This window comes from Ogataea haglerorum, assembly GCF_019207285.1.
Source record: "Ogataea haglerorum isolate 81-453-3 chromosome Unknown 81-453-3_NODE_11_length_416158_cov_97.210077, whole genome shotgun sequence".
Taxonomy (NCBI): domain Eukaryota; kingdom Fungi; phylum Ascomycota; class Pichiomycetes; order Pichiales; family Pichiaceae; genus Ogataea; species Ogataea haglerorum.
In genome coordinates this window covers 129173-155925 of record NW_025065161.1, presented here as the reverse complement: position 1 = coordinate 155925, position 26753 = coordinate 129173, and the positions used below count along the sequence as shown (strand labels likewise).

General features: G+C 50.6%; 16 protein-coding genes across 16 annotated transcripts; 6 read left to right on the top strand and 10 right to left on the bottom strand.

Annotated features, from left to right (window-relative positions):
- Positions 1–26: 26 nt before the first annotated feature.
- On the top strand, positions 27–1385 carry KL911_003948 (uncharacterized protein; the record flags this gene model as incomplete). The annotated part of the gene is made up of 1 exon (XM_043199184.1): positions 27–1385. The coding sequence occupies one exon, from the start codon at positions 27–29 to the stop codon at positions 1383–1385; it is 1359 nt and encodes a 452-aa protein (XP_043053217.1).
- A 4-nt stretch (positions 1386–1389) lies between these two features.
- Positions 1390–2046, bottom strand: KL911_003947 (uncharacterized protein; the record flags this gene model as incomplete). Its single annotated transcript, XM_043199183.1, has 1 exon — positions 1390–2046. The coding sequence occupies one exon, from the start codon at positions 2044–2046 to the stop codon at positions 1390–1392; it is 657 nt and encodes a 218-aa protein (XP_043053216.1).
- Positions 2047–2554: 508 nt separating this feature from the next.
- Positions 2555–2998, bottom strand: KL911_003946 (uncharacterized protein; the record flags this gene model as incomplete). The annotated part of the gene is made up of 1 exon (XM_043199182.1): positions 2555–2998. One exon carries the CDS (start codon positions 2996–2998, stop codon positions 2555–2557), a length of 444 nt encoding a protein of 147 aa, XP_043053215.1.
- A 161-nt stretch (positions 2999–3159) lies between these two features.
- KL911_003945 (uncharacterized protein) lies at positions 3160–4575 on the bottom strand (the record flags this gene model as incomplete). The annotated part of the gene is made up of 1 exon (XM_043199181.1): positions 3160–4575. The coding sequence occupies one exon, from the start codon at positions 4573–4575 to the stop codon at positions 3160–3162; it is 1416 nt and encodes a 471-aa protein (XP_043053214.1).
- Positions 4576–4663: 88 nt separating this feature from the next.
- On the top strand, positions 4664–5269 carry KL911_003944 (uncharacterized protein; the record flags this gene model as incomplete). Its single annotated transcript, XM_043199180.1, has 1 exon — positions 4664–5269. One exon carries the CDS (start codon positions 4664–4666, stop codon positions 5267–5269), a length of 606 nt encoding a protein of 201 aa, XP_043053213.1.
- Positions 5270–5277: 8 nt separating this feature from the next.
- KL911_003943 (uncharacterized protein) lies at positions 5278–6408 on the bottom strand (the record flags this gene model as incomplete). Its single annotated transcript, XM_043199179.1, has 1 exon — positions 5278–6408. One exon carries the CDS (start codon positions 6406–6408, stop codon positions 5278–5280), a length of 1131 nt encoding a protein of 376 aa, XP_043053212.1.
- A 57-nt stretch (positions 6409–6465) lies between these two features.
- KL911_003942 (uncharacterized protein) lies at positions 6466–7524 on the bottom strand (the record flags this gene model as incomplete). The annotated part of the gene is made up of 1 exon (XM_043199178.1): positions 6466–7524. One exon carries the CDS (start codon positions 7522–7524, stop codon positions 6466–6468), a length of 1059 nt encoding a protein of 352 aa, XP_043053211.1.
- Positions 7525–8929: 1405 nt separating this feature from the next.
- Positions 8930–10177, top strand: KL911_003941 (uncharacterized protein; the record flags this gene model as incomplete). Its single annotated transcript, XM_043199177.1, has 1 exon — positions 8930–10177. The coding sequence occupies one exon, from the start codon at positions 8930–8932 to the stop codon at positions 10175–10177; it is 1248 nt and encodes a 415-aa protein (XP_043053210.1).
- Positions 10178–10221: 44 nt separating this feature from the next.
- KL911_003940 (uncharacterized protein) lies at positions 10222–10683 on the bottom strand (the record flags this gene model as incomplete). The annotated part of the gene is made up of 2 exons (XM_043199176.1): positions 10222–10596; positions 10660–10683. The coding sequence occupies 2 exons, from the start codon at positions 10681–10683 to the stop codon at positions 10222–10224; spliced, it is 399 nt and encodes a 132-aa protein (XP_043053209.1).
- Positions 10684–10773: 90 nt separating this feature from the next.
- KL911_003939 (uncharacterized protein) lies at positions 10774–11787 on the top strand (the record flags this gene model as incomplete). Its single annotated transcript, XM_043199174.1, has 1 exon — positions 10774–11787. The coding sequence occupies one exon, from the start codon at positions 10774–10776 to the stop codon at positions 11785–11787; it is 1014 nt and encodes a 337-aa protein (XP_043053208.1).
- A 657-nt stretch (positions 11788–12444) lies between these two features.
- Positions 12445–13383, top strand: KL911_003938 (uncharacterized protein; the record flags this gene model as incomplete). Its single annotated transcript, XM_043199173.1, has 1 exon — positions 12445–13383. The coding sequence occupies one exon, from the start codon at positions 12445–12447 to the stop codon at positions 13381–13383; it is 939 nt and encodes a 312-aa protein (XP_043053207.1).
- A 77-nt stretch (positions 13384–13460) lies between these two features.
- On the bottom strand, positions 13461–13961 carry KL911_003937 (uncharacterized protein; the record flags this gene model as incomplete). Its single annotated transcript, XM_043199172.1, has 1 exon — positions 13461–13961. The coding sequence occupies one exon, from the start codon at positions 13959–13961 to the stop codon at positions 13461–13463; it is 501 nt and encodes a 166-aa protein (XP_043053206.1).
- A 229-nt stretch (positions 13962–14190) lies between these two features.
- Positions 14191–17292, bottom strand: KL911_003936 (uncharacterized protein; the record flags this gene model as incomplete). Its single annotated transcript, XM_043199171.1, has 1 exon — positions 14191–17292. The coding sequence occupies one exon, from the start codon at positions 17290–17292 to the stop codon at positions 14191–14193; it is 3102 nt and encodes a 1033-aa protein (XP_043053205.1).
- Positions 17293–17432: 140 nt separating this feature from the next.
- On the top strand, positions 17433–18407 carry KL911_003935 (uncharacterized protein; the record flags this gene model as incomplete). The annotated part of the gene is made up of 1 exon (XM_043199170.1): positions 17433–18407. One exon carries the CDS (start codon positions 17433–17435, stop codon positions 18405–18407), a length of 975 nt encoding a protein of 324 aa, XP_043053204.1.
- A 28-nt stretch (positions 18408–18435) lies between these two features.
- On the bottom strand, positions 18436–21684 carry KL911_003934 (uncharacterized protein; the record flags this gene model as incomplete). Its single annotated transcript, XM_043199169.1, has 1 exon — positions 18436–21684. One exon carries the CDS (start codon positions 21682–21684, stop codon positions 18436–18438), a length of 3249 nt encoding a protein of 1082 aa, XP_043053203.1.
- Positions 21685–21759: 75 nt separating this feature from the next.
- KL911_003933 (uncharacterized protein) lies at positions 21760–26658 on the bottom strand (the record flags this gene model as incomplete). The annotated part of the gene is made up of 1 exon (XM_043199168.1): positions 21760–26658. The coding sequence occupies one exon, from the start codon at positions 26656–26658 to the stop codon at positions 21760–21762; it is 4899 nt and encodes a 1632-aa protein (XP_043053202.1).
- Positions 26659–26753: the final 95 nt, after the last annotated feature.

Genomic DNA, 26753 nt, shown 5'->3' with positions numbered 1-26753 from the left:
ATAATAAGTATATCTTCATTTATTCCATGCTGTCCCTAGCAGTCTCTGCTGCGGCTCTCGCGCTCATCTTCACCAATGAGTCGTTCCAGCCCATACAGGCGGCCATAGGGTTTGCCGTCCTCGGGTACCAGATGACCACGTCGCTGATTCCAGCCGTCACCAATGCGTTTCTCAAACGTGGCCTGGGAGGCAGAGACCTGTCTAAGCCGGGGAAACCGCTCATTCCAGAGACAATGGGCGTCATTCCAGCCATCACATACATGTTTGTGATGATTCTGTTCATCCCGTTCATGTTTATCTTTGGCTCTGACCAGAACGGTCTGTCTGGAATGTTCCCCCATAAAATGCTGTCGACATATTTAGGATGTCTGCTTTCGCTTATGTCGATGATTTTGCTTGGGCTCCTGGACGATCTGTTTGACATCAGATGGCGGCACAAATTCTTCCTGCCTGCGGTCGCCTCGATTCCGCAGCTTATTGTGTACTACGTCGATTTTGGAGTCACCGCGATCCTCATTCCGCACTTTCTGCAGCAGTGGCTGCATTTGGAGACCAATTCCGTGGACCTCGGCTACTTCTACTACTTCTACATGGCGTCGGTCGCTATTTTCTGTCCCAACTCCGTCAACATTCTAGCCGGGATCAATGGATTGGAGGTTGGACAGACAGTCGTGATTGCCGCGCTTCTGCTGCTCAATGACGTGTTCTATCTCTCCACGGGGACTATCCAGTCGCCAAGCTACTCGATCCACCTACTCAGCATGTGCTTCCTCATCCCGTTTGTCGGTATTGCTCTGGGTCTGCTCAAATACAACTGGTTCCCAGCCAGAGTTTTTGTCGGCGACACCTGGTGCTACTTTGGAGGCATGGTGTTTGCCGTCGTGGGCATCTCGGGCCACTTTGCGAAGACGCTGATGCTGTTTTTTCTGTTGCAAATCGTCAACTTCGTTTACTCGGCTCCGCAGCTCTTTGGACTCATACCATGTCCACGTCACCGACTTCCGAAATTCAATGAAGAAGACGGCCTGCTCTACAACTCGTACACGGAGTATGGCCTGATAGACACTACGAGCGAGAAGGGCACGCAAAATCCGCCGCTGAACTCAAGATTGGTACCAGTAGTACTATTTCTTGAGAAATTAAAGCTCATCGGAGTGGTCAAAGAATACCAAGACGGAAAATGGGTGATCCGTAAGACAACCAACCTTACCATCATAAACCTATTTATCGTGTGGACCGGACCAATCAAGGAAGACAAGCTTTGCACGCTTTTGCTGGCCACGCAATTTGCAACCGGCTTCATCATGCTAATCCTTCGACACACGCTTGCCCCAATGCTCTTTGGCTTCGACAACTCCTGGAGCATGCTGAATAGATATAACTGAATGTCTATGCACCCCAGAATGCTTTCCGCTCTTCCAACAGGCTGTCGGCAAGGCCCTGGATCTCTGGATGCTTGATCAACGCCCGAGAGCGGAAAAATTCATCGAGAGACTTCTTGGTGGCTTTCTCGTACTCAAAAGCCTGGATCAGCATCTCGTACTTGTCAATGTCTTTCACTATTGAGGCCTCGAAGTTACGCTGGTCCTCATAATCGAGCCAAAGCTGCACGATCTCCTCGGAAAAGGCTGCGTTATATGGCTTGATGATTTCGCTCAGATAGAGAATCGTGCTGTATTCTCGTCTATTCTTCTCTTTCTTGTCAATGTTGGCATCGTGAGGGACGATGTCGCCGACCAGACTCTCTGCTATGTCGTGCACAAGCGCGATCTTAGCACATTTGGTCAGATCAGGCTTCTGAGAAAATGCTTCGCTGTTCAGCGACATCGCAATGATAGACATTCGATACATGTGATCTGCAATACTCTCTGGGTTGGGGACCTGGTGGTCGATCCAGCCGGTCCGCTTCTGCTGCTTCAAGAGCGATGCGATCTGATAAAATGCATTAATGTAGTTGTAATTTTTGCCGTTAGCCTCGGCCGGAGTCAGAAGTTTCCGAATATCAGCTGGCAGAGCTTTCCGTGGGTTCCACTCGGATGTCGTCATAGTCGATAGTTTGCGAGCCGCCAGCTTGAACGAGCGACGAAAGTGCGGAAGAATGTTGGAAAATTGAATATATAAACAATGCGCGCTGGCTTACCAACGTCTCTCGTAAGGATCTCGGTGCGAGGTGTAATTGATAGGATGCGAAGCAGGACCAGCGTCAGGTGCTGCGGTTCCGCACGCTGATCCCGCGTCGAGAAAGCACGTGCTACGAGGAGGGAGGCTCTGGGCTGCTTCCCTTGTGAGTTTGGAATATGGCAAAATTTCTTGACGGGGGTTGATGCGGTTATAGAACTGCCACAGCGATTTGCTCTCCCAGTACCACAAAATCCTGGCAGTGATCTGAATAGTACCTTGTGAACCTTGTCTTGGGCAAATAATAGCCTATAGATTAGCTTCAATTACCCAAAGTCCACTTTTAAGACCACAACAGAACCAGCAATACCTAGTTTCCTACGACCGACTTGGTCTACCTACAGTCTCTCCTCATGCTCATTTATTATTCGCATACTTAAGCAACAAGCTCAACAACACCTCCGGCAGCACGAATCTTCTCCTCAGCCAACTTGGAAACGTATCTGGCCTTGACAATAACTGGAACGTTTGGCAATCTTCCCTTACCCAAAACTTTTCCGTAACCAGAAGCCAAGGTGTCGATGACAACGGCGGAGTCCTTGCTGCTAGAAGCAAGCTTCTCCTCCTTGTTTTCCACCAACGACCAGAGCTTCTCTAAGTTGATGACTGGTTTCCAGAAATGGCCTTGTTGCTTGTGGAAGTATCTCATACCGACCTTACCAAAGTAACCTGGGTGGTACTTGTCCAAGTTGGTTCTGTGGTGGTGTTGACCACCAGCCATACCTCTACCACCTGGGTGCTTTCTGTGCTTTCCAACACGACCTTTACCGGCCGAGACGTGTCCTCTGTGCTTTCTAGTTTTGGTTAATCTGGTAGGCATCTTTGGTGGAAGAAATTATTTGACTTTGCCAATTTTCACTATAATTTTACACTCTGCCATTTTTCACATGCTCACAAATCGGGTCAGTAAACCAATTTTTCAGCTCGCGCAACCCTCAAACCCGCGTACAAAGTCACGTGCAAAGGGGAAAAAGCTAATCTCTAGGATCTGTCTCCTCGGATACCCCAGACCTCGGCGTAGGTACTCTTGCCCTTGGTTTCGGGCACAGTCGTGTAGATAAACGCGTAGAAGCATGCACAGACAGCGGCAAACAGCAGAAATGTATATCCTCCTATGCAAGAGTTGAGAATAGGAAATAGAAAGCCAACCGCAAAGCAGCTGATCCAGTTGCAGTCTGTTCCCCAACTTTGGGCTAGGTCTTTGATTTCCACCTGTGAAAACTCGCTAATGATCAAAAATGGGATAGGTCCGCACCCAATAGCAAAAGAGCCGACGTAAACGAAGACCCCAAGCAGCGTGAGCGCCGAGTTGCCAGATATAATGCCGAGACTGAGTGACGCGGAGGCGACGCCCATAATTGCCACCGAGGCGAGCAGCATTGGTTTGCGGCCAACTCTGTCCAGAAACAAGGATGCGGCGAAAGTGATCAGCATGTTTCCGAGGCTGATGAGACAATTGATTGCAACAGCGTGCGCTGGGAACAAACCCGTCAGGATTTTGACTCCATAAAACACAATCGAGTTGATTCCTGCAAGCTGCTGTCCCACCATCAGCACTGTAGAAACAATGCGCGAGTTTCTGTAGTTCGGGTTTGTTAGATAAGTGTAGAACGAGAGTGTTTTGAGCGACGGATTAGACTCTATGAGCTGCATGTGCCTTTTCTTCTCTTCTTTCCAGATCTGTACCTCTTGAGCACATTGCAAGGTATTGTTGCCCCTGAGCCTGTTCAGAATGCGCAAACCTCTGGCTTCGTTGCCCTGGTTGAGAATCAGCCATTTAGGAGACTCTTTCAGAAGCAACAGGGACAGAAGCAGCGTCGACGCTGCCAGGACCACCCCTGATCCCAGAATTAGCCTCCAATTCATCTCTGTAGCCCACCAAATTGCCAGAACCTGCGCGAGTAAAATCCCCAGGTTGATGCTCACCTGGTTCATTGATCCCAGCACGCCTCGCAAAGAAACTGGCGCAATCTCGTTGATGTACAGCGGAACAAGCACTAAAGCACATCCTGCCCCCAGTCCGCTCACAAATCGTCCAAACAGCATCGACAGATAGGTCTGGGCGCCATACTCCAGATACGAGCCTATAGTATAATAGATAGCAGTGACGAGAAAGCTGGACCTTAGACCAAGACGGGAGCTTATTTGGCCTGCAAACGTGGACGCCATCAGTCCACCAATGGAGAAGATCGAAGTGAGCAACCCCACCTGTGAAGTGTCAAGTTTCAGTGCCTCTTTGATGAGCTCTTCAGGGGCGTTGAGCTCTGACATGTGGAATCCGTACTGGATGGAGTTCAGACAGACCAGCCCCACAGAAGTGACCAATGCGACTGTGTAGCTGTCCTGAGCAGCTGGCAAAACCAAAGGGGTAGCAGAGGTGGCGGAATTGCGGCTCATGCTCAGAGGGAACAACCTTCAAATACGTCACTTCTATCTTATCATGTACATCTTTGCACGGGACTACGAAAATAAATTCAACCCCACAATGTCCTTCACCGAAGAAGAGATCGACAACCTTTCGGTACGCGACGCGGTGGCAGAGCTCATTGACTCGTCCCGAAACGAGCGATTGGGCCTTCCGGCTGGAATTCGCGTGCCGTTGCTTGTTTCCTCGGCAGCACTGGTGGGCGGGCTGTCGGGAATGGTGTTTGGATACAGAGAGGCAGGGCTTCGATTTTTGGCCAGCAACTCGCATCGGCTGCCGACAAACAGAAACGGCTGGTTTATGTACCACAAGCGGAAGGGATACTACTGTTTTGCGCAGTCATTTGTGCTTGGGGCCAAGACAGCCGGCAAGATTGGACTGTTCACGGCTGTCATGTTTGGAACAGAGGCGTTGCTGGACGAGGTGAGGCAGCTAAAGGATTTTGGCAACACCATGGCTGCGACCACTCTGACGGGGTTTTTTTACGCATGGGCTTTGGGCATGAAACCAGTGCAGGCCAAAAATTACATTCGGAAGGGTGGAAAATACGGATTACTGCTAGGCGTGGCGCAGGACGCACTGATTTTCTCACGCGGGGGTTATGTGTGGTACATAAATGGAGTGCTTGGGCTTGAGCCTAAAAAACTGCACGAGAGAATCGATTAGCTGACTGTCTACTCCTCTTCGTCATCCAGGTTCGGCACAGGATAGTTCAGGATCACGGCTATTCCGGTCAACTGGTTCAACTGCTCGCCGCTGTCATGTAGACTGGAAAATATGACGACCTCTCCGCCGTGCTCTTTCACCTGCTCCGTCATATGGATGTATTTCTTACGCTGCGCAATGTCATCGCTCTTGAATAACGTGTCTGTGATCATCAGCGTGCGGACCGCTCCTTGCAGCTCTATTGCCTTTGCCACTTCTGGCTCTCCATACCACGCCTTCCCGTCATCGTCATTGAGCAGCTTGCTGAACTCGTCGAACAGCATCGCACTGTGCTGGAACTTGGTATCGGAAAGCTGTTTCTGCAGCTCGGGCGCTTTCAGTGCTTCTTCGAGCCCCTGTAAGTACCCCGTGGACGAATGAGCCACAACAAACTTAGATTTTGACTGGATGAGAGACTTGTCCTGGTTGCTCACTGCGATGCTAAATATTTTATCATACAACTGACGGGCGCTGAATCCGGGAGAGACAAGCAAAATGACCCGCAACTTGTCGATGTTGAAGTTGCGGATCACCAAGTCCGCCACAGTTTCCATGAATTTGTCCAGGGCCTTGTCGTGGGCGCTCGAGTCTCCACGCTTCTTTTTGGGGATGGACTTCTCAATCTTGGACCTCAATATGGTCATGTTCTCTGTAATCAGGCACAGATGAGCAACGCCTTCCTGTAACACCACTGCCCCAACTTCAGCCTTGGCCTCTATTGAGCATGATTTATTGACCAAGTCCAGACTGATGTCGTCCCAGTCATTTTTATAGAGCGTGAATTTTTGGTTGAACTCCAACTCTGCGGTGTGGTAGGAGCCCTGTGGAACGTCCTCGTGCTGCTCCACGGTGCGTCCTTTGATCCGCATCACCTCGTCGCTCGGCGTGAAGTCAACGCTCTCCACACTGAGCGAGAGAGTAATAAGCTTGCGCACGGGCTTGTCTGATGGGGACTTTTTGATATTTCTATGAGTTTTCAGCCGCACTTCGTCATCCTTGGCAATAAGGTTGTACAAAGTCCACAGATCCTCGCCGTCCTGCGGAACAAGACTCACAGACCCGCTCTTGTCCTTCTGGAAGGAAGAATGCACCAGCTTCATAAATTAAAAATAAATTAGTTTTTTGCAGGCTGTGTTGTGCATACATTACGCATTTATTTATCTCACGGTAGCACCAACAAGAGAGGCGGCCTTACAGACCTTGCCGTCCTTGGTGACCAATCTGGCGTCCGGCTTCCCTTCTTGCCTATAGATCACCTCGAGTTTGTCATTGGTGCTGAAATTAGGTTGCACCTGCTCAAAGATCTTCTTTTTAGGGTTGAGCTGCTTTTCTGGAGTGCCGTCGAAACCTTCAAAGAAAACCTTGTCTCCGGCCTTGGACCCCTCCGGTGGGTTGATAAACTCCACGGTCTCACCCTCAGAGGCACAGAGAACCATCGCAGACGACTTGATTCCTCTCATTGTGACCGGCTTCAGGTTGGCAATCACCACCACGTATCTCTGCTGCATGGCCTCCAGGGGATAATATTTCACCAGACCAGAGCAAACGGTTCTTGGGCCCTCCTCATCGCCCATGTGAATGGTAGAGACATACAGGGCGTCCGCGTCAGGGTGTTTGATTGCCTTCTCGATGAATCCAACTCTGAAATCCACCATCGAAGGGTCTGGGCCAGCAGCAGCAGGCTTGGCAGCTTCAGCCTCGGCTTTAGCTTTGGCCTTAGCGGCCTTCTTGGCCTCTTTAGCAGCTTTGGCAGCAGCAAGAGAAGCTTCATCGGTTGGTTTTCCTTTCTTCGGCTGCTCTTTTGGCTGTTCCTTGGGTTTGCTTTTCTGCTCGTCCTTGGAGTCCTTAGCGTCCTTCTTCTTCTTTTCTTTCACCTCTCTTGGCAGCTCGACAGAGAAATCGATCTTGAGCTTGTTTTCAACGCCAATCTGGTTTTGGATCAGATCAATCCATCTGACAATGTGTCTGTACTTGGCCAAGTCCTCCACAGAGGTCCACTTCTGCGCGAGTGGGAAAACGCGCTCGAAAACGGCGGCGTCTGCCTTCGATGGCTTCGAACCAATAATGTAGGTCTTTGACCTCAGCGAGTCGTTCAGCTCGGTCAGATTCTCCTCGATACGGCTACTGAGCGTCACCCATTGATCGCACAAGGCAAGCTCCTCGTTCGAGAGGTTTTCAGCCACCTTAAGGCTGGCAAAATTATCTGCGAGAGACATGAATTAAAATTTTTCGAAATGACTTAAAAAATGCCTTGTCGAAATCAGCTCAAATGGTACAGACATAATTTTGATGAGGACGTGTTAGTGTTTAAGTTTGGCGGCTACAATTGAATCTCCTGGCTGAGCTTTTCCGTCATTCATCATGCGAATTCTATCTTCTGTTCTGTCCAGCAAAGGCAGTTTGTGGGCCTCTTCTTTAAAGGTAGCACTTGTACTTATCATTTTTTGACTGCGACCTAGCAATTTAGTGAACGCTTTCAGACGAGTCATTGCTGGATCGTCTAACTGGAGTTTTTGCTCAGTAACGTTCACTCAGGCTCCTTATATCCGGGTTCTGTGCTTGACCGTCTGTACCACGACAGAAGGCAAGTTCACGAAATGGCTGATGCATAGCCTTCTGCAGCGTGAATAACCGTTCACATCCTGCAGAGACGGCGCGCTTTACAAGTAGCTTGTATACGATGCAAAGAAAGTTAGGAACCAGCTGAGATCGAGATTTGATTCCGGCCCCGTGAGAGTCATAAATACCCAGACAGAACTTGACAGCTACGCATAGCTGCGGTTGCTTGGGTCTACACAACGGCGAAAAATGGCAGAAGAGACGCTCACGTAATGGACAGCGACAACGGCATGGCAAGTAGAAACTCGGAAGCGAACATGTGACAGACTGCCAAACCGACCAAAGCACAGCTTGTCTTACGTCAGTTTCATATATCACAGGCAGCTTCGCGTGCTTCCAGAGCAGTTCATCGCGGATGCACAGCCCTGGAAAGCGTCAAGTTTCAACCGGCAAGTACGGGAGCTGAAGTCGCTAGTGGCGGAGAAAACTGACGGAGAGAAGAGTACCGGCCTGGAGAAAACTAGTAGTACAGCTATGGTACGAATCTTGATTGCATGCATGATGGACAACGCTAATGCCCGGATTTGAGGACTGATCTGGAATATGTTAGGTCTGATGATCTGATCAAGCAGTCAAAAGTTACAGATGACACCAGGGAAGCGTTTGACTTGAAGGATGTCCAGGTCGAGTCCGAGAGAGACGCTCTCCGTACATGGTTTGTGTGGCTTCCCTCGAGCTGCAGGGGGCAACTGAAGTTCAACCATGGAGTCTTTGATTAAAGGCTATTCAACGATTGACGGCGTCGTGGTTTTCTTTGCCACTAGTACAGAAACGACGGGCAGACGCTTTGCCGCTGACTCTAAACTGGCTTGCCGTCACGACCAGTATTCAGTGGACAGTTTCCCGAAAACGTGTTGTTGGGAGCGGACGACGAGCTCTTGCCAAAGTTCAGCTGGCTACTCCGAGGATTAGTCTGTGCAAGGATGTCCCTTACAACGAGATACCGTTAGATAAAATTTACAGCGTGCCTCCGAATTGTTTTTGTCATGTATCTGATCTAAAATGAGCACGTCCCCGCCCAAGAAAAGACGCAATGTCAGGAAGAAAGTGTCCAGAGCATGCAACCATTGCCGCAAGGCTCACGTGACGTGCGACGACGGGCGTCCCTGTGCACGGTGCATAAGCAAGGGTACGGCCGAAACGTGCATGGATGCCCCGCGAAAAACGAAAAAGTACCTTGCGGGCGAGACGCCCAGGCCGGAGCTGCCACCCACGATGCGGGAGAAGCGCAGGCCGTTCATGTCGTCGGCGGCAGACATGGAGTATGCGACATTGGGCAACATAATCAATCAGGATTTCGTCAGCCCCGACAACCAACAGTCGGGCCAATTTTTCAGCCCTGCCGTGAGCAATTCCGCCTCTGAGGACACCAATGACAGCGTCAACTTCCAGAACCCCATGTACCAGAATTCTCACATGTTTGCGCCCGACACCAACCAGATAAACATGTACAAAATGCAGAACATGGGACCTCAGTGCGATCCAATGACCAACCAGTATTTTATAGGGGCTCACGTTACGTTTCCGCAGGTGGTGAAGCAGATTTCGCAGTATCGGCAAATGAACCCCGTGCAATTCAACGAGCGCAACCAGCAGTCCGCCATCTCATTCTCTGTCGCGGTGTCGCAGCCAGAGGAGCACCAGCTCGCCAGCACGCCGTGCGGACTGCAATTCAAGGAACCTTCCGAAATCTATTCCAAAATCACGGCCCCTTTCAACTACGTTCAGCCCTACCATGACCTCAACCTATATCTACGAAAACGATTCGATAAAAAACACCTGGTGTCGATGTCCAAGTCTATGTCGGAGTACAGGCCGTCTTTCATTGCCGGGATGATCCATTTGAAAGGAGATGACCTTATCTTCGCCGAGCAGTGCTTTCAGCGGACGCTGCTCGAGTACGACGCGTACATATCGATCTCAGGAACACCCACGCTGGTCTGGCGGCGTACGTCGCAGATCGCCTACGTAGGCGACGAGTTCTGCGTGCTGACCGGATGGAGCAAAGAGCAGCTACTGGGGAAGTCGACTTTTGCCGTTGAGATCATGGACGACAAGTCGTGTGTCGAGTATTTCCAGCTCTTTTCCAAGATCGCGTTTGGCGATTTTCGCGGTGCCACAATGACAGAATGCACACTGCTCACGCCCGAGGGTGAAAGCATTCGCACTTCCAGCATATGGACGCTTAAACGGGATGTTTTCGGCATCCCGATGATGATAATCGCCAGCTTCCTGCCCATACTGACATGACGAATGTAATATAGGTATAAATCGATAACAAAATTATACGAAATCTATTGAGCAAGGATGCTCTTGACGAACTCAACGTAGTCAACTGTCTGCTCATCAGTGACATTGACACCCTTGAGCAGCTCGTCGACCTCGCTCTCGTTCAGTTTCTCGCCCACAGATGTCAGGATGTATTTGAGTTCTCCGACGCCAATGAATCCTGTCAGGTTCTTATCGAAAATCTGGAACGCTTTGATGTAGTCTTCTGGTTGGCCCGCCTTCTTGAAACCGCCCTCTCTGTTGACCACGCTGAGGAACTGCTCGTAGCCCAGTTCGGACGGAACAGACTCCTGGAGCTCGCTAATCTCTTGCAGTGTAGGGTTCTGCCCAACCGCCCTGAGCAGGTCGCCCAAGTACTCGCTGGACACCTTTCCGGTCCCCTTCTTGTCAAAAAGAGCAAACGCGTCTTTGTAAGCTTTGGTGTCGGACTAGAATATTAGCACTTGCGACGCTCTTGTACTTACCATCTTGTTTATTTGTTTGTGATTTTGTTTACACGAAACAATTGTTTTAGTCAAGTCGTGTTTGACACACTGATTTTTTTCAGCCTGGAAACCATGTCTTCAGTGGCTCGTCGCCTGGTCGCCAAGACCTCGTTACCGCCGTGCGCGCTTCGTATCCACCCGTCAGACCCAACCGTTGTCTATATCGGCACATACAAGCTTGTGAAAGACAGCGAACGGTACGGAACAATCGAAATATGGAAATGCACAGCAACGCTACAGAAAGTGAACGAGGTCGCAGCAGGATCGGCGATCCTGGACCTTAAGTTCGACCCTTTCGACGAATCGCGGCTGATTAGCGTCCACTCAACGGGCAACCTAAAAATATGGAAATTGGCAGACGATTACCTGCATTTGACAGAAACGTTAAATTATCAGGCATATGAAGAAGTTACGCTCATAACTGCCGCCAATTTTCATCCTGCAAGGCCAAATGTGCTCACATTGAGCACCACAAGCGGGGTCTGCTCTGTCCTCAAACTGGGCGACAAAATAAGCCAAAGAGACTTTGACACGACCCATGACCTAGAATGCTGGTTTTCCACTTTTGGCTGTTTCGACGGCTTGCAAGACATTGTCTTTTCAGGAGGAGACGATCGAAATCTGATCGCGCATGACAATAGAATGGCAGATTTCCCCGTCTGGAAGACAGACCGCCTACACGACGCAGGAATAGTCTCAGTGCTGCCTGCCACACCGTCGTGGAACAGAACACATCCTTACACCATATGGTCCGGGAGCTACGACGACCATCTAAATTCGCTCGACTTGCGCGTCAGTCCACCCAGTGACCTGATTCCTGGCATTTCGCCTAGAGTTCTGCAACGAAAACACCTTGGCGGAGGGGTGTGGAGGCTGATTCCCGGGCCGAACAATGACGGCCGAGTTCTGTGCTGCGCCATGTATGCCGGTTGCAGGATGCTCAAGTCCGCTGACGAGACCATCATTGTCGAGCAGGAGTTCAAGGACGATCACGATTCCATGGTTTATGGAGGTGACTGGACCGCAGGCAACATGGTGACGTGCAGCTTTTACGACCAAGTCATTCAGGTTTGGGAACAGCAATGATTATTTTTCAGCAGCTTGCGATTCCACCCACTTCTTAAGCCTCTCGTAGTCCACCTCCCCTTCCGGGTTCTCAATAAGTTTCTCGTCGACAAATGTTGCTTGGGCGATCTGGTTTCTCAAGCACACAATGGACGGAATTTTGGTAACCTGATAGTCGAGCAACAGGCCCTTGTTTCCCGGCTCATCGCACTCCACGTCAACCATGCTGACAAGCTTGCTGTCGTCGATATCGTAGGTTAAAATTCTTTGCAGGGCCCCCGTTTGCTTGTTCGATGCGGCGTCGCCCCTGAAGACAAAATTCATCAGCAAAGGAGAGTGCAGAGGCACCAGTGACTGTAGCTCAGATCTATCTCTCACGGGAAGGAAGATCCTGTTTTTTGTGGCGGACTGCGGAGGCCAAATCACTGGCTTTGGTTTGACCAGCGGGTTTTTAGATGATTGCACGTATACCGCAATGGCACCAAAAACCAGAGTCCCCCCGAGAATCCATCGCTGTTTCTCTGTCAACGGCATTTAGTCTCAAATATAATGCGTCTAACTATTTTCTGCCGCCTTGCACCAGCCTATATAGTTTTCTCCCGTCGATACAAGACCTAGAGAATATCGGGCCAACAAGGTGCTCCCCAAACGCTGAAAATACCCGACGCACACCAAAAGATGGACGCTCAAGATGTTTTCCAAGATATGCCTCTCATATCTCCCACTATATCGCCTAGCAGGGCAATATCGATGAACGGTAACGGAATAGAAGGTCACAAGCTCGAGAGAGACCAGCTTCCCGAAACCCTACCCTTAGTGGAATGTGTGGCTCGTGCTAGGATCCCAACTACCCAGGGCCCTGAGATTTTTCTGCATTTGTATTCTAACAACGTCGACAACAAGGAACATTTGGCCATCGTCTTCGGGGAAGATATCCGATCAAAGTCGCTATTCAAACGTCGGCCAGGCGAGACACAGCATGATAGAATGACCAGAGGAGCGTACGTCGGCAAGCTTCGGCCAGGAAGAGACGTCGCCGACAGGGACGATGTGCTTGGAATCGAATTGAAATTCGACGAGGACGGAAACATGGTCAACGAAACCAAGCTGCAGGAGCCAGTTTTGGTCCGTATCCACTCAGAATGCTACACTGGAGAGACAGCCTGGTCAGCCAGATGCGACTGCGGCGAGCAGTTTGACGAGGCCGGCCGTTTGATGGGCGAGAAGGGCCACGGATGTATTGTCTATCTGCGGCAGGAGGGCCGCGGCATAGGTTTGGGAGAAAAATTGAAGGCTTACAATCTGCAGGACCTTGGAGCAGACACTGTTCAGGCCAACCTGATGCTGAGACATCCGGCCGACAAGAGAAGTTTTTCGCTGGCTACCGCTATTCTGCTCGACTTGGGACTAGTCGAGATCCAGCTTCTTACCAATAATCCCGATAAAATAGTTGCCGTGGAAGGCAAGAACAGGTCTGTCAAGGTGGTTAAACGGATTCCTATGATTCCGCTCGCGTGGCAGCGGGAGAACGCAGGAATTAAGTCTAAGGAAGTAGAAGGCTACCTGCGTACGAAAGTTGAGAAGATGGGTCATCTGCTTACCACGCCCGACGTCTAATTATAGATCGTATAGCGATTTTAGTCGGTGTTGGCCAACAAACAGTATGAAAATTATTGATTACTATAGTAGTACAATTAAGGCGCGCTTTTTGGCTCATTAAGCAAGCTTTCGATGTCGGCAGAAATTTTAGACGGAGTTTTCACAGAAGAGTACCTGCGAACCACATTTCCGTTTCTGTCAATCAAAAACTTCTCAAAGTTCCACTTGATTCCCTTGAACCCAAGTAAACCCGGCTTTTCGCGCTTGAGCCACTCGAACACGGGGCTCGCATTAGGACCGTTCACATCCACCTTCTTCATCAGCGGGAAGTCCACGCCGTAGTTTCTGCTGCAGAACTCCACAATCTGGTCGTCCGTGCCAGGCTCCTGGTGTCCAAACTGGTTGCATGGGAAGGCAATCACAACAAATCCTTGGTCCTTGTACTTCTGGTAAATCTCTTCCAACTCTTTGTACTGTTTGGTGAATCCACACTTGGAGGCAGTGTTCACCACAAGCACAACTTGGCCCTTAAGATTCTCCAACGGGAATTCCTTTCCCTTATTATCAGTAACGGTGAATTCGTAAAACTTTGACATTTTGCAGATGTTGCCCAGACAGACTGTGCGATTTTTGTCCCTTTTTATATATGTTCGTGAATACAGGACGTCTGGTGCGAGGTGTCTGTATTATCGCCGCTTCGCTTACAGCGTTGCTCAGCTCTAGAAAATTTATTTCACAGCCAGACCTTACGTATGACATTTAACGTCTATTTTTTCGCCGAATACAAACTCGTATTTTTTTGGGGTTGGCTTCCATACGGGCATTCTATTTCCTTCGGGACTTTTTTGCCGCCGGACCGGCAGCGTTTGTTGTCGGCTCTCGCTTGCTGGGAATGCTGCGCTCATACTCCTTCACGACACAGCCCAGCAATGTCGCACATCTGCGGTTGATCTCGGTAGCATTTCGGCTTTGAAAGAAGAAATCAAACTCAAACATTGGGCTCAGCCTGATTTGCTCCAAAATGCGCTCATAAACGTCCTCTGTGTCGACGCCCAGGCGGTAAAGTTGCACGAGTAGGTACCGATCCTCGGCTTCGCTGAAAACTCTCTTTGACGACGAAAGAGACGACGACGGAGGGAACCTGAGTGTGAGCTCCAGTAAGGGACAACTAGTTTCTGCCATCTTGCGACGCAGAGCCTCTTTCTGTATCTTTACCTTTCTGATCTTCTCCTCGCCAGCCTCGATCTGGCCAACATACCTTTCGTAGCCTTCGATACTTGCAATATTGTTCCAGAACGCCTGGGCATATTCCTTGACCTCGTCATAAGTTTTATCCTCAAACTCGGCAGCTATTGAAGAAATGGCTGTGCGGCCGTACTTCACGTTCAAAGAAATGAACTGGTAGAAGTCGCGTCTGCTCCAGTTGTGAAACCCTTGAGTAAGTAATTCCTGCTTCAGCTGCTCTTCTTCGTCGGTCAGCGCTCGCGAATGATCTATCTCGAGCTGCTCAAGCTGCTGGTTCAGCTTGCGCTGCTCAGCGGTGCCAGGGCCCTTCGCCAACTCGGCTGTTTGCTTTGTCTTTCTTTTGTAGTAATTACGCTCCAGATCGTACAGCTCCCATAACTCTGCCGGGAAAAATTGATGGTCGTAAATCGGAGTTTGTTTCAGTGGTTTGACACCCGGGAATTGAGGCTGCGCCGAGCCAGACCGGTGGCCTGGGTTGAGAACATCTCTATAATAGCCGTCAATGGAATAATTCTCCTTACGTTCTCTTTTTGAAGGGTTGATCCATGTGTAGACGTTTCCAAGAGGCCCCGCCACCGTAGGGTCTTTTTTCTGGAATGTCTTACCGTCCCACTCATACAGGGAATCCGATGCTGTAGCGAAATTCTGCAGGTCATCGAGTCCGAGCTTTGAATACTTGTTGTTTAGCTCTTGTGTTTTCTTCTCCGACTCCATCAAAATCTTTTCTATCTCATCATCATCTAGTTGTTCTTTTTCCTCTTCTTTAGAACTCTCAAGGTTCTGGCCTAGTACATCGGCAGCACCATATTGAATCATGTTGAGCAACTCATCCTTGGTGTTGGTCTTCGCTTTGTCTTGCTGAATATTCATCTGTCTACCTTGTTGGATGACCAGCTGATCTAATCTCAGTTTCTGAGAGGCTCTCTCCAGCACCTTTTCCTCAATGGCCTTTTGAGTCACGAACCTAAACACCTTGACTTGCTTAGTCTGACCAATACGATGCGCACGATCCATGGCTTGCAGGTCCGCCTGTGGATTCCAATCAGAGTCGTATAAAAAGACAACGTCTGCAGACGTTAGGTTGATACCAAGTCCACCAGCTCTCGTGGTCAGCAGAAAAACAAATTTCTTAGAGTCAGGAGCAGAATACTCGTCAATAGCCCGAATTCTATCAACATGGTCCGTTTGTCCATCTATACGGCAATACTCAAATCCTCTGAATGAACAGTAATCTTCCAAAATGTCCAGCATTCTGCTCATCTGCGAAAAAATCAGCACTCGGGAACCTTGCTCCTTGAACCGTTTCAGCATCTTATCCAGAACCTTCATTTTCTGCGAGTTGTAAATCAAGTGCTCATCTGTTGTATACGGAGGACCGGGCTCTGCGCCTTCGAATAGATACGGATGGTTGCAGCACTTTCTCAGTTGCATGACTATGTTGAGCAGTCTAGTTTTCGACTCGCGTTTTCCATTCGCACCGTTGACGGCATCTATGTCTCTCTCTAGAAGCTTTTGGTACCATTTTTTCTGCATCTCTGTCATTCCAACATACACGTTAAGCTCTTTTTTTGGTAGCAAGTTCTTCTCGACGTCTGACTTTATTCTTCTCAAAAGGAAAGGCTGCAGGACTTTATGCAGTTGGTGAACAATTGTCTCGTCTTTGTTTTCTGAGTCGCCTGAGGAAAACCAGTCGTCAAACGTCTCTGAATCTGCGAAAACGTCCGGAAGCAGAAAATTGAGCAACGCCCAGAGTTCGTGTAAATTGTTCTGTAAAGGAGTACCGGTTATGAGCAGTCTATTTCTTGAGTGGAAGGTTCTGATGATTTGAGAAAGAAGCGAGTCTTCGTTTTTTAGCCGATGCGCCTCGTCCACAACAATGTACTCCCATGCAAATTTCTTTAATGCTGTCTTCTCCCTTATGACTATCTCATACGAGGATATTACAACGTCAAAGTTGCACGTCATCAGGCCGTCTTTGATGATTTCGTTTCTCTGTTGCTGATCTCCAGTCAAAACCAGCGTTTCCACTTCTGGAGTCCATTTAGCGAACTCCCTTTGCCAATTTTCCAGCGTCGACTTCGGAACAATCACGAGATGCGGTCCTGCTATACCCTTGATGTATCTAAGATAACCAAGAAACGCAATTGTTTGCAACGTCTTTCCCAAACCCATCTCGTCTGCCAGGATCCCCGAGAGGTTGTTCTGATTGAGCGAGATCAACCAGTTAAGCCCTTGGATTTGGTACGGTCTGAGTGTTCCATTAATATATGAAGGGCTTTCGGTAAACTCAAAATTGTCTGATAGCAATTCCTGGTCTTTCATAAGCTCTGCATCCTCCTCCTTTTCCGTTTTCCGATGTCTGTGATCCTGGCCAGATCTGTTTGTGGCGGCCTTATCCTGTTTCAGCAATTTCCAGACTTCAGCAAATTTGGAGTCACTGGAAGCCTTGGACTCCAAAAAATGCTGAAAGAGGCTAGTCAGTCCAAGCAAATACCTGAATCTCGTAGCTGTTTCTTGCACATTAAAAGGTTTCTTGTCACTCTCAGCAAAGTACTTGGCTTTCTTTGCCTGTGGCGACAATGGGTGATAGTCATATGTTATCGGCGTTTGGTCTGTCAGTGGAGGAGCCGGCGTGCTCTCCAAAGAGGCGTCAATGCTAGAGCTGGGTGGTACTTCGGCCATGAGATTGCAGAAGGGAGTTTTTTTCCTTTCCATTTTTAATTTTGTACGCGTTTTGCCTACCAGCCACTGTGCACCGCCTCACGTCTATGCTGAAGATAAAATTACTAATCTAAAACAAAATCTCATTTTTATCTTTCAAGATGTTGACCGTGACCCCCCAACGTCTGACAAACACTCATCTCCCCACTCCAGAGCCAGAACATTGTCCTGGTCCTGAAAGCGAAAATGCTGGAAAGTCGGATGCCTGCGCTGGATGCGCTAACAAGGAGATTTGCGAGTCTTTGCCTAAAGGACCGGATCCTGATTTGCCCTTGATCAACAAGCGTCTCGCAAATATAAACCACAAGGTGTTGGTGCTGTCCGGGAAAGGAGGGGTGGGGAAGTCGACTTTTACGTCGATGCTTTCGTGGGCACTTGCTGCCGATCCAGGACTAGAAGTAGGAGCCATGGATTTGGATATCTGCGGACCGTCCCTGCCCAAAATGCTTGGTTGCGAAAATGAATCCATCCACGCGTCGAACTCGGGATGGTCACCTGTGTACATTAGCGACAATCTGGGAATGATGTCTATACAATTTTTGCTTCCGAAGGAGGATTCCGCCATCATCTGGAGAGGTGCGAAAAAAAACGGTTTGATAAAGCAGTTCCTCAAAGACGTCGATTGGGGCCAGCTAGATTACCTGGTTATTGACACGCCTCCAGGAACCTCGGATGAACACTTGTCTGTCACAAACTACATGAAAGACGCTGGAATAGATGGGGCGTTGATCGTTACTACGCCTCAAGAGGTTGCATTATTGGATGTTCGCAAAGAGATCGATTTCTGTCGCAAGGCGGGCGTGAAAGTGCTGGGAATTGTCGAGAACATGTCTGGGTTTGTGTGTCCGAACTGCGGCGGTGAGTCCAAGATTTACAAGCCAACCACAGGAGGCGGAGAACGGCTTGCCAAGGAGATGGGGCTGAAGTTCCTAGGCAGTGTTCCTCTAGATCCCCGTATCGGAAAAAGCTGTGATTCAGGAGAAAGCTTTTTGGACCTATACCCGGACTCGCCGGCTTGCGAGGCCATTCTCGATGTCGTCGACGCGCTTAGGGACGAGATTGAATCCGAAAATTAATGAATTAATCGCATCTATCTTTATTTATCTATTTAGCAGGTAGTCTGCTTTTCAGGTAGTTCATCTCACTGGACGGAAGATCCAGGCTTAGTAGCTGCTGCTCGTTGTAGTCGAGCGACAAGTCAAATATGAGACGAATCACCTCTCTGTACATCAGGGTCTTTGCGATTCTGGCCTTGGGATTCGACTCGCGCAGAAGAACTAATCCGTCAAGAAGCTTTTTGGTGTGAGCCTTGACAGAGTTCTCATCGCTGTTCTTCTTGAGTTGGATATATTCGTAGTATATCTGAGCACCAATCACCCAGTCAGACAAGGTCTTAAATTTGACAAGCAGTTCCTCCAATTCGTCAAGGTTGGCATTGGCAATCACAAATTCGGGCGCAACCTCGCTTAAGGTCAGCTTATGTGCCTCTTCCATCGATCCTGCCTCGACCAGCGCCCACACAGCCTTCACGGAATCTCCATCCTTTTCAAACCTCCTGGATCTGGCCTGGTGAAGAATAGACTTTGGAAGTCTGTATGTCTGGTGCAAGGTGTCGAGTCTCATGTCGTTATCCAAGAAGCGGAACGAGTCGATGTTCAGTTTGATCAGGCTCGAGATTTCAGACTCGCAAAGGGCATCGTCACTCAAATGTTCCAAAACAAACAAGGCTTCCTCATAGTATTCCTGTGAGGCAAGCTTCTGGCTCAGTTGAAGAATCACGTTGTCAATATTGGACAAATTCAGCATACTGTTCAGCTTCTTGAACAGCAGGAACTGCGTCTCGTTGTCGTAGTGGATGACGACGGAAGAGGGAGAACTCAGAAGCTTAAATGCGAGATAATACTTGTCTCGCACGCTTGGCGCAACCCATAGCTTTGACTCGTGGTCAATCACGTCGTTAACCAGTTCGCTGATGCTGCGGTTTGTGTCTCCGTATTTCAGTTGCATCAAAAGAACAGTCGGCCACGAAAGTCCTTTCAAATGCTGGACAATGTCGTTAGATAGTATGTATCCTGCCAAAAGCTTGTAGACCTTTAGCACCGGAGCAGGGATGTACTGCAGCGTAGAGGTAGATTCCCATTCCTTTAGCTGTGCTCTTGATAGTCTTCTAACTGAAGGGTCATTTGAGTCTATTAGGGTTAGAAGAACAGACAGGTGGTTGTTTGAGGATTCGATTGCTGTCACCACCGCCTTTACTATGTCGCCAGAACAAATATGCAAGTATGTTCTCTCCAGAGGATCCGATTTTGAGGCTTCGAGCAGCTTGTTGATTTCTGGCAAGCTGTGGTCGTGCAGCCAGTCAATCAATAGCTCCCGGCGTTGCAGGTCGATGAATGTTTTTCTCAGCTGTGGCTTGCCTGCATACGCATCCAACTCAGCTTGTCCAAGAAACGACTCGCAGTATTTGTCATCGAAGAGTCGCGCAATCAGATCCCAAAATTTGAACTCGCTCGAGTTCCTGTAGATGTTGAGAATGGACTGTAGCGAAACGTCTTCGTCAGGCTTGATTAACGGATATGAGTTTTCTCTAGCTATGACTTTCATCTGGCGCATTTCGCCCGCCAGAACACTATTCAACGTCTGCAAATCCTCAGAGTGCACTGGCTTCATTTCCACTTTCTTGCGTTTGTGCGAGTCCCTACTAAAAAGCAGCTCGTTCACACTTTTGGCAGACACGTCCATTTTTTTCGAGTAGTCATATTCGTTGCTGAAGACAGACTCGAACCCGGAAGCCAGCTCCAGCTGGTGGCTCCAGTTTTCACTGGTCTCGAACTTGGCCTCCTTTTTGAGAACCATCATATCAATTTCTTCTAGGTCTGGCTCGTATGCGCGCACATGCACCAGATCGTCGAAAACTGGGTCTTCAGGAAGAACCTCGTCTTCCATGTCGCTGACATCATTGTCTGGCTCCGGTGCGTCTACCTGAATGTAGTCATCCTGTCCGAGTTCCACGCTGTCTTCCATGTTTGCGTCTTCCGACTCTGCGGTCCATCCTCCAGGAACAGCCTCCAAGTCTCCAGTATACGAAGATATGCGCTTAAATGCCTCTCTTTTCTGTGTCTGTTTACGTGCCTCGCGCTGATTCTCGCTCTCTATTTGTTTTCTGAAGCGTTGGACAAGCTGCGGATCGTCTTCATCCTCGTCAACCAGTCCCCAGATACTGAAATGGTCCACCTTGAAAGTGTACGTTCCGGTAATAGGATCATAGTTGACGAACGCCATTCCTGGGGTACTCTTGAGTCGATTAATATGTGCAGAAACCTCGGGAGCAGAGGGGTTGGTAATCCGCGTTTTGGTGGCCTTATCAAAGGGATAGCATTTCTCCAGACTAATCACAGCAGGCACATTCATTCCATTTCCCGGCGAGGGCTTGTCTGTTCCGTCAGGATACACTTGCACTATTCTTGGTCTGAAAACGATGTGCACGCCTAAAAGCTGGTCCAGCCTGCTGTGGAATGCTGATAAATCGACCGGATACGAGAACGAGACCTGGCCGAATCCCCGGCATCCAGCCGTGAAATTCTGCACATGCATCAGGTCCTGCTGCGTCATTTTTGAAAGATCTTCAATCGAAGGCGAGCACCAGTAGCCCTCGGGTATTTTTGAAAAGCTGGAATCTTGTTCTACAGGCGATTCCAGCAGCTTGTCTTCTTGCCTGAGAAACGAGGGCTTAAAGTTGGACACAACACGCATGAACCCGTTTGTTCTTGCCACTTCCTTGCCAAGAAGCACTTCGTCTGGGTTGATCTCGTAATAGTTTCTGTGCGTTCCTTTAGGATTCCGAATTACCAGCTTTCTGAAATCGGACTTTGGCAACGAAACAGAGTCCTCTGAGAACGGAACCGCGTCCACTTTGGGTCTTTTGGTCTCGTGCGCTTTGTCCGACGTGAAAATCCCCGTCACGGTTTCCATAGGGTACTTGAGAGTGCCCGAAAAAGGTTTCGAGAGACGGCTCAGAAAGGACAGAGACGAGGCGTGCTCCTTAGTTTCGTGCGACGCTATCGAGGACGCCGACCTCCTCCGTTTTAGCTGTGTGTCTGTATTAGGCACGCGCGACGTCAACGCCTGCGGCATCTCAGATTCCTGTGCCGACGCCGACGCCGACGCGATGTTGACTCCATATGGGCTCGAGGTCGGCTGGCTTTGCTGGTTCTGCTGGTTCTGCTGGTTCTGCAGCCCCCCAAAAAGCGCATTGCTCGTGGTCTGCCCTGTGCTTTGGGAGTTCCCAAAGATGTTGGGTTTCGGCGTGCTGCCAAAACTAAACCCATTGGACTGGGTGGTGGAGCCGAACATGATTGAGATTGATGTTTATTTACTCAAAATTTTGTCTAATTATTTTTCTACACAGAATCGTGTGTGGCAGAATTTTCATGCAACTGGCATTTTGGCTATCACGTCGAAACTGCCGGTTCCGACGTTGTTGAGCTTTCCGATGACGATCCGTGCAGACGGCGACTGTAGCTCCTCGCGGTCATTGTCCAGCACGGCTTTGGTCAGGAACTGGCACGTCGTCTCGTACGACATCTTGGTGAACGACGACGTGGACGAGTCGATTCCCTGTCTGTTGAACGCCAGATACGTGCCCTCCCTCGTCATGTAGTCTGCGATCAGGTCGAGGTGTCTGGACGACACAGAGATGGCGTACCGGCCAAACACATTGTTGACCTCGTTGACAATGGTGTTTCTGGCAGCCTCGACACCATATGTGCGTAGCACGGCAGCGATGTCGTTGGAACGGATGTCGTTGACGTTGATAAACGCGTCGTGCTCCCACATGGCGGCAAAATTGACGCCCTCGGTGACCAGAATGCGTTTGCCCTGCTCGTTTTCCGGATGCAGACATCTGCCGATGCCGCTCACCTCGCGTACCACCACTGCCTTGCAAACGGCCTCGATGATGTTAACCATGAGCAATTTCTGCGTGTCGGCGCTGAGCTCGAGCTTGAAGTCGCACCAAGAGCCGTGCTCGTCGTCGTAGTTAAACTGGCTCACAAAGTTGTGGTTGATGATCACCTCCTGCTGTCTCTCGCGAGCAGCCTTGGACATGTTTTCCTTGACGAGGTTGGACTTGGCCCCGTCGACGTCCATCTTGTCGTCGTCGTCGTCATCGGACTCGGATTCGGACCCGGACGAGCTGTCGTCGAGCAGCGACTCGTCGTCGGACTTCTCTGCGCGGCGCATAGTCTCGACCTCCTCGTCGTCGGGGCCGTCGTACGAAACGGCCTGCTTCGCGTTGCTCTTGAGCTTTTCGTCGTCAGCGTCCTCGTCGACGACGGCCGCCGTCTGCGCGGCGAGTTCTGTCTGCGAGCGCGCCACAGCCTTGCCGACGGCCGGCAGCGACTCGCTTGTGGCCTTCTTCTGCTTCTTCACCTCCTTGATAATGGCCGTCTCGAGCGCCTGGATGAATTTCGTCTTGATCACGTGCTCCAGCTCCTCCTTGGTGACGTCGTACTCCTGCTCGTAGTCGGCGCAGTCGAAGAAGCGCATGTTGACCTCGTACGAGCGGGCCGCCTGCGCGCCGGTGCTGCCCGTCGTCTCCACCACAGACACGCCGCTGATGAACTCGGAAAACCTGATTTTGGTGATCGACTTGCAGAACGCGTCGGCGGCCGCGTCGTCGACGTCGTCGAGGATCGGCAGCGTCATCTGCGGCGTCTTGATCGACGTCGACGCCGTCATCACGATCTCTCGCAAACGCGGGATACCCAGCGTCACGTTCGCCGCGCCGTGACCCGCAAAGTGGAACGTGTTGAGTGTCATCTGCGTCGACGGCTCGCCGATAGACTGCGACGCAACAATGCCCACGGCCTCGCCGGGGTTCACGAGGGACCGCATGTACTTGAGCTGCATCAGCGCCTTGAACTTCTTCTGCGTCAGTCCACCTCTCGTCTTGGCCTCCTTGCTCGAAACAAATAGGTGCTCGTTTTCCTCGATGAATTTATCGAGCTCGTCCTCGAATTTGTCCGAAACAGAGCCCAGATACTTGCTTGGGTTGTACACGGAGACCGTCGGGTCGTACTTGAGGCTCTGCGCGTAGTGCGGCAGCGCGGCCTGTTTCTTCAGTTGCTTGCGGAACTTCTTGTTGTACGCCACCGCTGTCTCGGTATCGAGATTCTCGATCGACGACGGACTGTATTTTTGCAGCAGCGAGTTGTAGTTCTCAAGGAAAAACTTGAACTGGTGCATGTACGACTCCTTGGTGACGTCGATCGAGTCGCCGCCGTACAGGAACTGGATCAGTGTGCCGTCGGCGTTTCTGATCGTGTTGTCGTACGAAACGTGCACTCCCTCCAGCTGTTTGGTCAAACAACGCTGCAAATAGCCAGAGTTGGCCGTCTTCACAGCCGTGTCGATCAGACCCTCTCTGCCGGCCATACAGTGGAAATAGTACTCCTGCGGACGGATGCCCGAGTAGAACCGGTTCTTGATGTAGCCGCCGGCTCGCACGTCGGTCTCGAACGGCTTGAAACACGGCAGCGTCTTGCCCGACACCATCACCGGCACTCTGCGGCCCTCCAAGGCCTGTTGGCCCAGAAGACACATGATCTGCGACACGTTCACGTTCGAGCCCTTGGCGCCCGACAACGCCATCGTCTGCATCGCGTTCGCAGGGAACTTCTTCATCGTTCCTGCCGGCACACACTGCGACACCACCTTCGAGGTAACGGCATTCACCTTGGACTGCGCGACGGCGTCCAGAATGGCCAGCTTGCCGTCGTCGCGCAGAATCTCCTCCATCCGTCTCAAAAACTCCGGGTCGTCCACCTTGACGTCAGGGTCTAGATTCGTCACCTCGGCAGCTGCAACACGGCCAATGTCAGAGCTCTCCTCCAGCAGACTGCTTCTCCACTTGTTTCCATCCTCGGTCAGCTTCAAGTCGTCCATACCACACGTCAGCCCCATCATCATGTTGTAGTTCGTGAAGAGCCGTCCCAGCACAGAAAGCGCCTTTCCTGCCACCGTCGGGCCGTAAACCTCGTGCAGCGAGTGGACAAACCCGTACTGCGACGCACCGTACTGCGACTTGTCCAGGATTCCGCACAGAAGCTCGCCGTTCTGGAACAGCACCTCGTTTTCGCGGGATCCGTCGCCCCAGTACTCGTTCTTGATCTTATTCTTGGACCTGAGATTGATGCCCGGCAGTTCCTGCGGCTTGATGTTGAGCAGTATCGTCGTGATCACCTGCTTTCCCGTCCACAGCGGCTGCGGCTTTAGCACGGCGGGCGCAACCGTCACGAGCCGCAGCCCGGTCGAATGCCCGTCCTCTGGCCGTATGCACCCGTACACCAGCTGCTGGTACTTGTCTCTGGTGAAGAAGGTGTCCTTGCTGGTGAGCCAGACGCCGGCAGAAATGTGGTCCTGGATCAGTCCTCTCACGGGCGAGCCCGCGGTCGGAGTCAGGTACTGCGAGTCGGTGTTGGCGAGGTTAAAAGCCTCGGCACGCGCGTTCTCGTTCTGCGGGAAGTGCATGTTCATTTCGTCTCCGTCGAAGTCGGCGTTGTAGGCCCCCGTGTTGGCGTAGTGCAACCGCAGCGTCTTCTCGCCCGGCAGCACCCTGACCTTGTGGCCCATCATCGACGCCTTGTGAAGGGTAGGCTGTCTATTCATAATCACCACGTCGTTATTTCTGATGTGTCTGTACACTTTTTTGTTGACAACGTCCGAGCCGTTGGACGGGGTGAGGAGCTGTTTGGCAATGGCCGTCCTCTGCTCCAAACTCATGCCCACTAGAGACACCAGGCTGCCGTCCTCGTTCTGCACCTGCAGTGCTCCAGGCCACCTGTCTGGCCCGTTGATGACGGCCTGTCTGAGCTCTGCCACGTTGTGGACGGTGACCGGCTCGGGATACGTGAGTTTCTTGGCAAAAACGGGCGGAACGCCGATCTCGTTGGTCTCGATCATTGGGTCTGGAGAGATGACCGACCGCGCCGCGTAGTTCACACGTTTGCCCATCATGTGCTTTCTGAACAGTCCCTCCTTCTTTTCGAGCGCCTGCTTGATTCCCGGGTGCGCGGTGTTACTATTTTGGTTCTGGTTCTTGGTCGAGTCGATGAAGCCGTTGACGTCGTTCTGCAGCGTGACAAATGCATTCATCAGCCGGTTGAAGATGATCTTGCGGTCCTCCGTGCTGATTTCCTTGCTCAGGACCGAAAACTGCTCGTTCAGGTCTCTGATCAGCAGAGAGGTGGTGAGGATTTTCGACAGTAGTTCGTTCTGTGAGTTCTCGTGAACCTCATCGCCGAGCTTCGAGGGAAGACGGAATCGTGTCGGCGGCACCACAAGAGCGTGGATGAAGAACATGTCGGCCGAAACAGGCGACCTACTCAGCGGCCGGGAGTGGAACAGCAGGTCCATCACTTTCTGCTCCGTTTTGAACACTTTTCGCAAAATGTTGCGCACCTCCGTCGACAAAACGTATTTCGAGCCCTCCCGAGGCTGTGAGTAAGGATCTGTTTCCGTTTGTCTGTCCTGAGATCCGTTCTTCAACATATCCTGTCTCTTGACACCCTTGATTCTATTGTTGGTCAGCTGCTTGTCCTTCAGACCGAGTTCGAAGATTTTCGAGAACCCGTCTTTTCTGAATGGTGGCGAGTACATTCCACAGTTATCGCATCTCGGCCTGCTCAAGATATGCTTGTAGAAGTCGTGAATCACAGCTTTTCTCTCCTCTGCAACTGTGGCCGTCATGACACCCCTTTCCGTGGTGCGGCCCTCAGAAAGCGCCTTTGCGATGCTAGTTTCAACAAACTCTTGTCTCCTGTCCATCAGGTCCCTGTCCGACTTGCTGTTCACAGCAACTGGACCGTCGTCTTCAATGGCTTCGTCCTCATTCAAATCGGCATCCGAGCACATGTTGTCCAATTCTAGAGCCTCTAGCAGCAGCCCGTATTGAATCAGTCGCAGTTTACATTCGTACTTGTGCACTTCCCTGGCTCTGAGTCTGAAATGGTGGCAGTATAAGCAGGAAGACCTCAGAAATATGTACATTTGGTTGAAAAACAAAGGGTTGTAGACCGGAATCGGCAGCTCTATGTGGCCCTGGTGGCCCGGACAGTACTTATCGTCCAGCCCGCATGTGGCACACAAGTTCTTCAGAAACGCTCCAAGACTCAGATCGTACAGGCCCCCGGGCACTGGGTGTCCTAGATTGTCGAAAACCGTGGGATTGGTAATCTGTTTGGCAGACAGTTTGCGGACATCGGAAGAGGTGAGCACTCCAAAATCGACCGACTCTATTTGGGACCCAACTGGCTTGGCAATGTTCATGATGATCTGCCTTTTGGAGTCCTGAATCAACAGCTAAAAAAATACTAAAAAATATCTGAAATTTTTTTATCACCTAAAAATTTGCAATCCGGGTA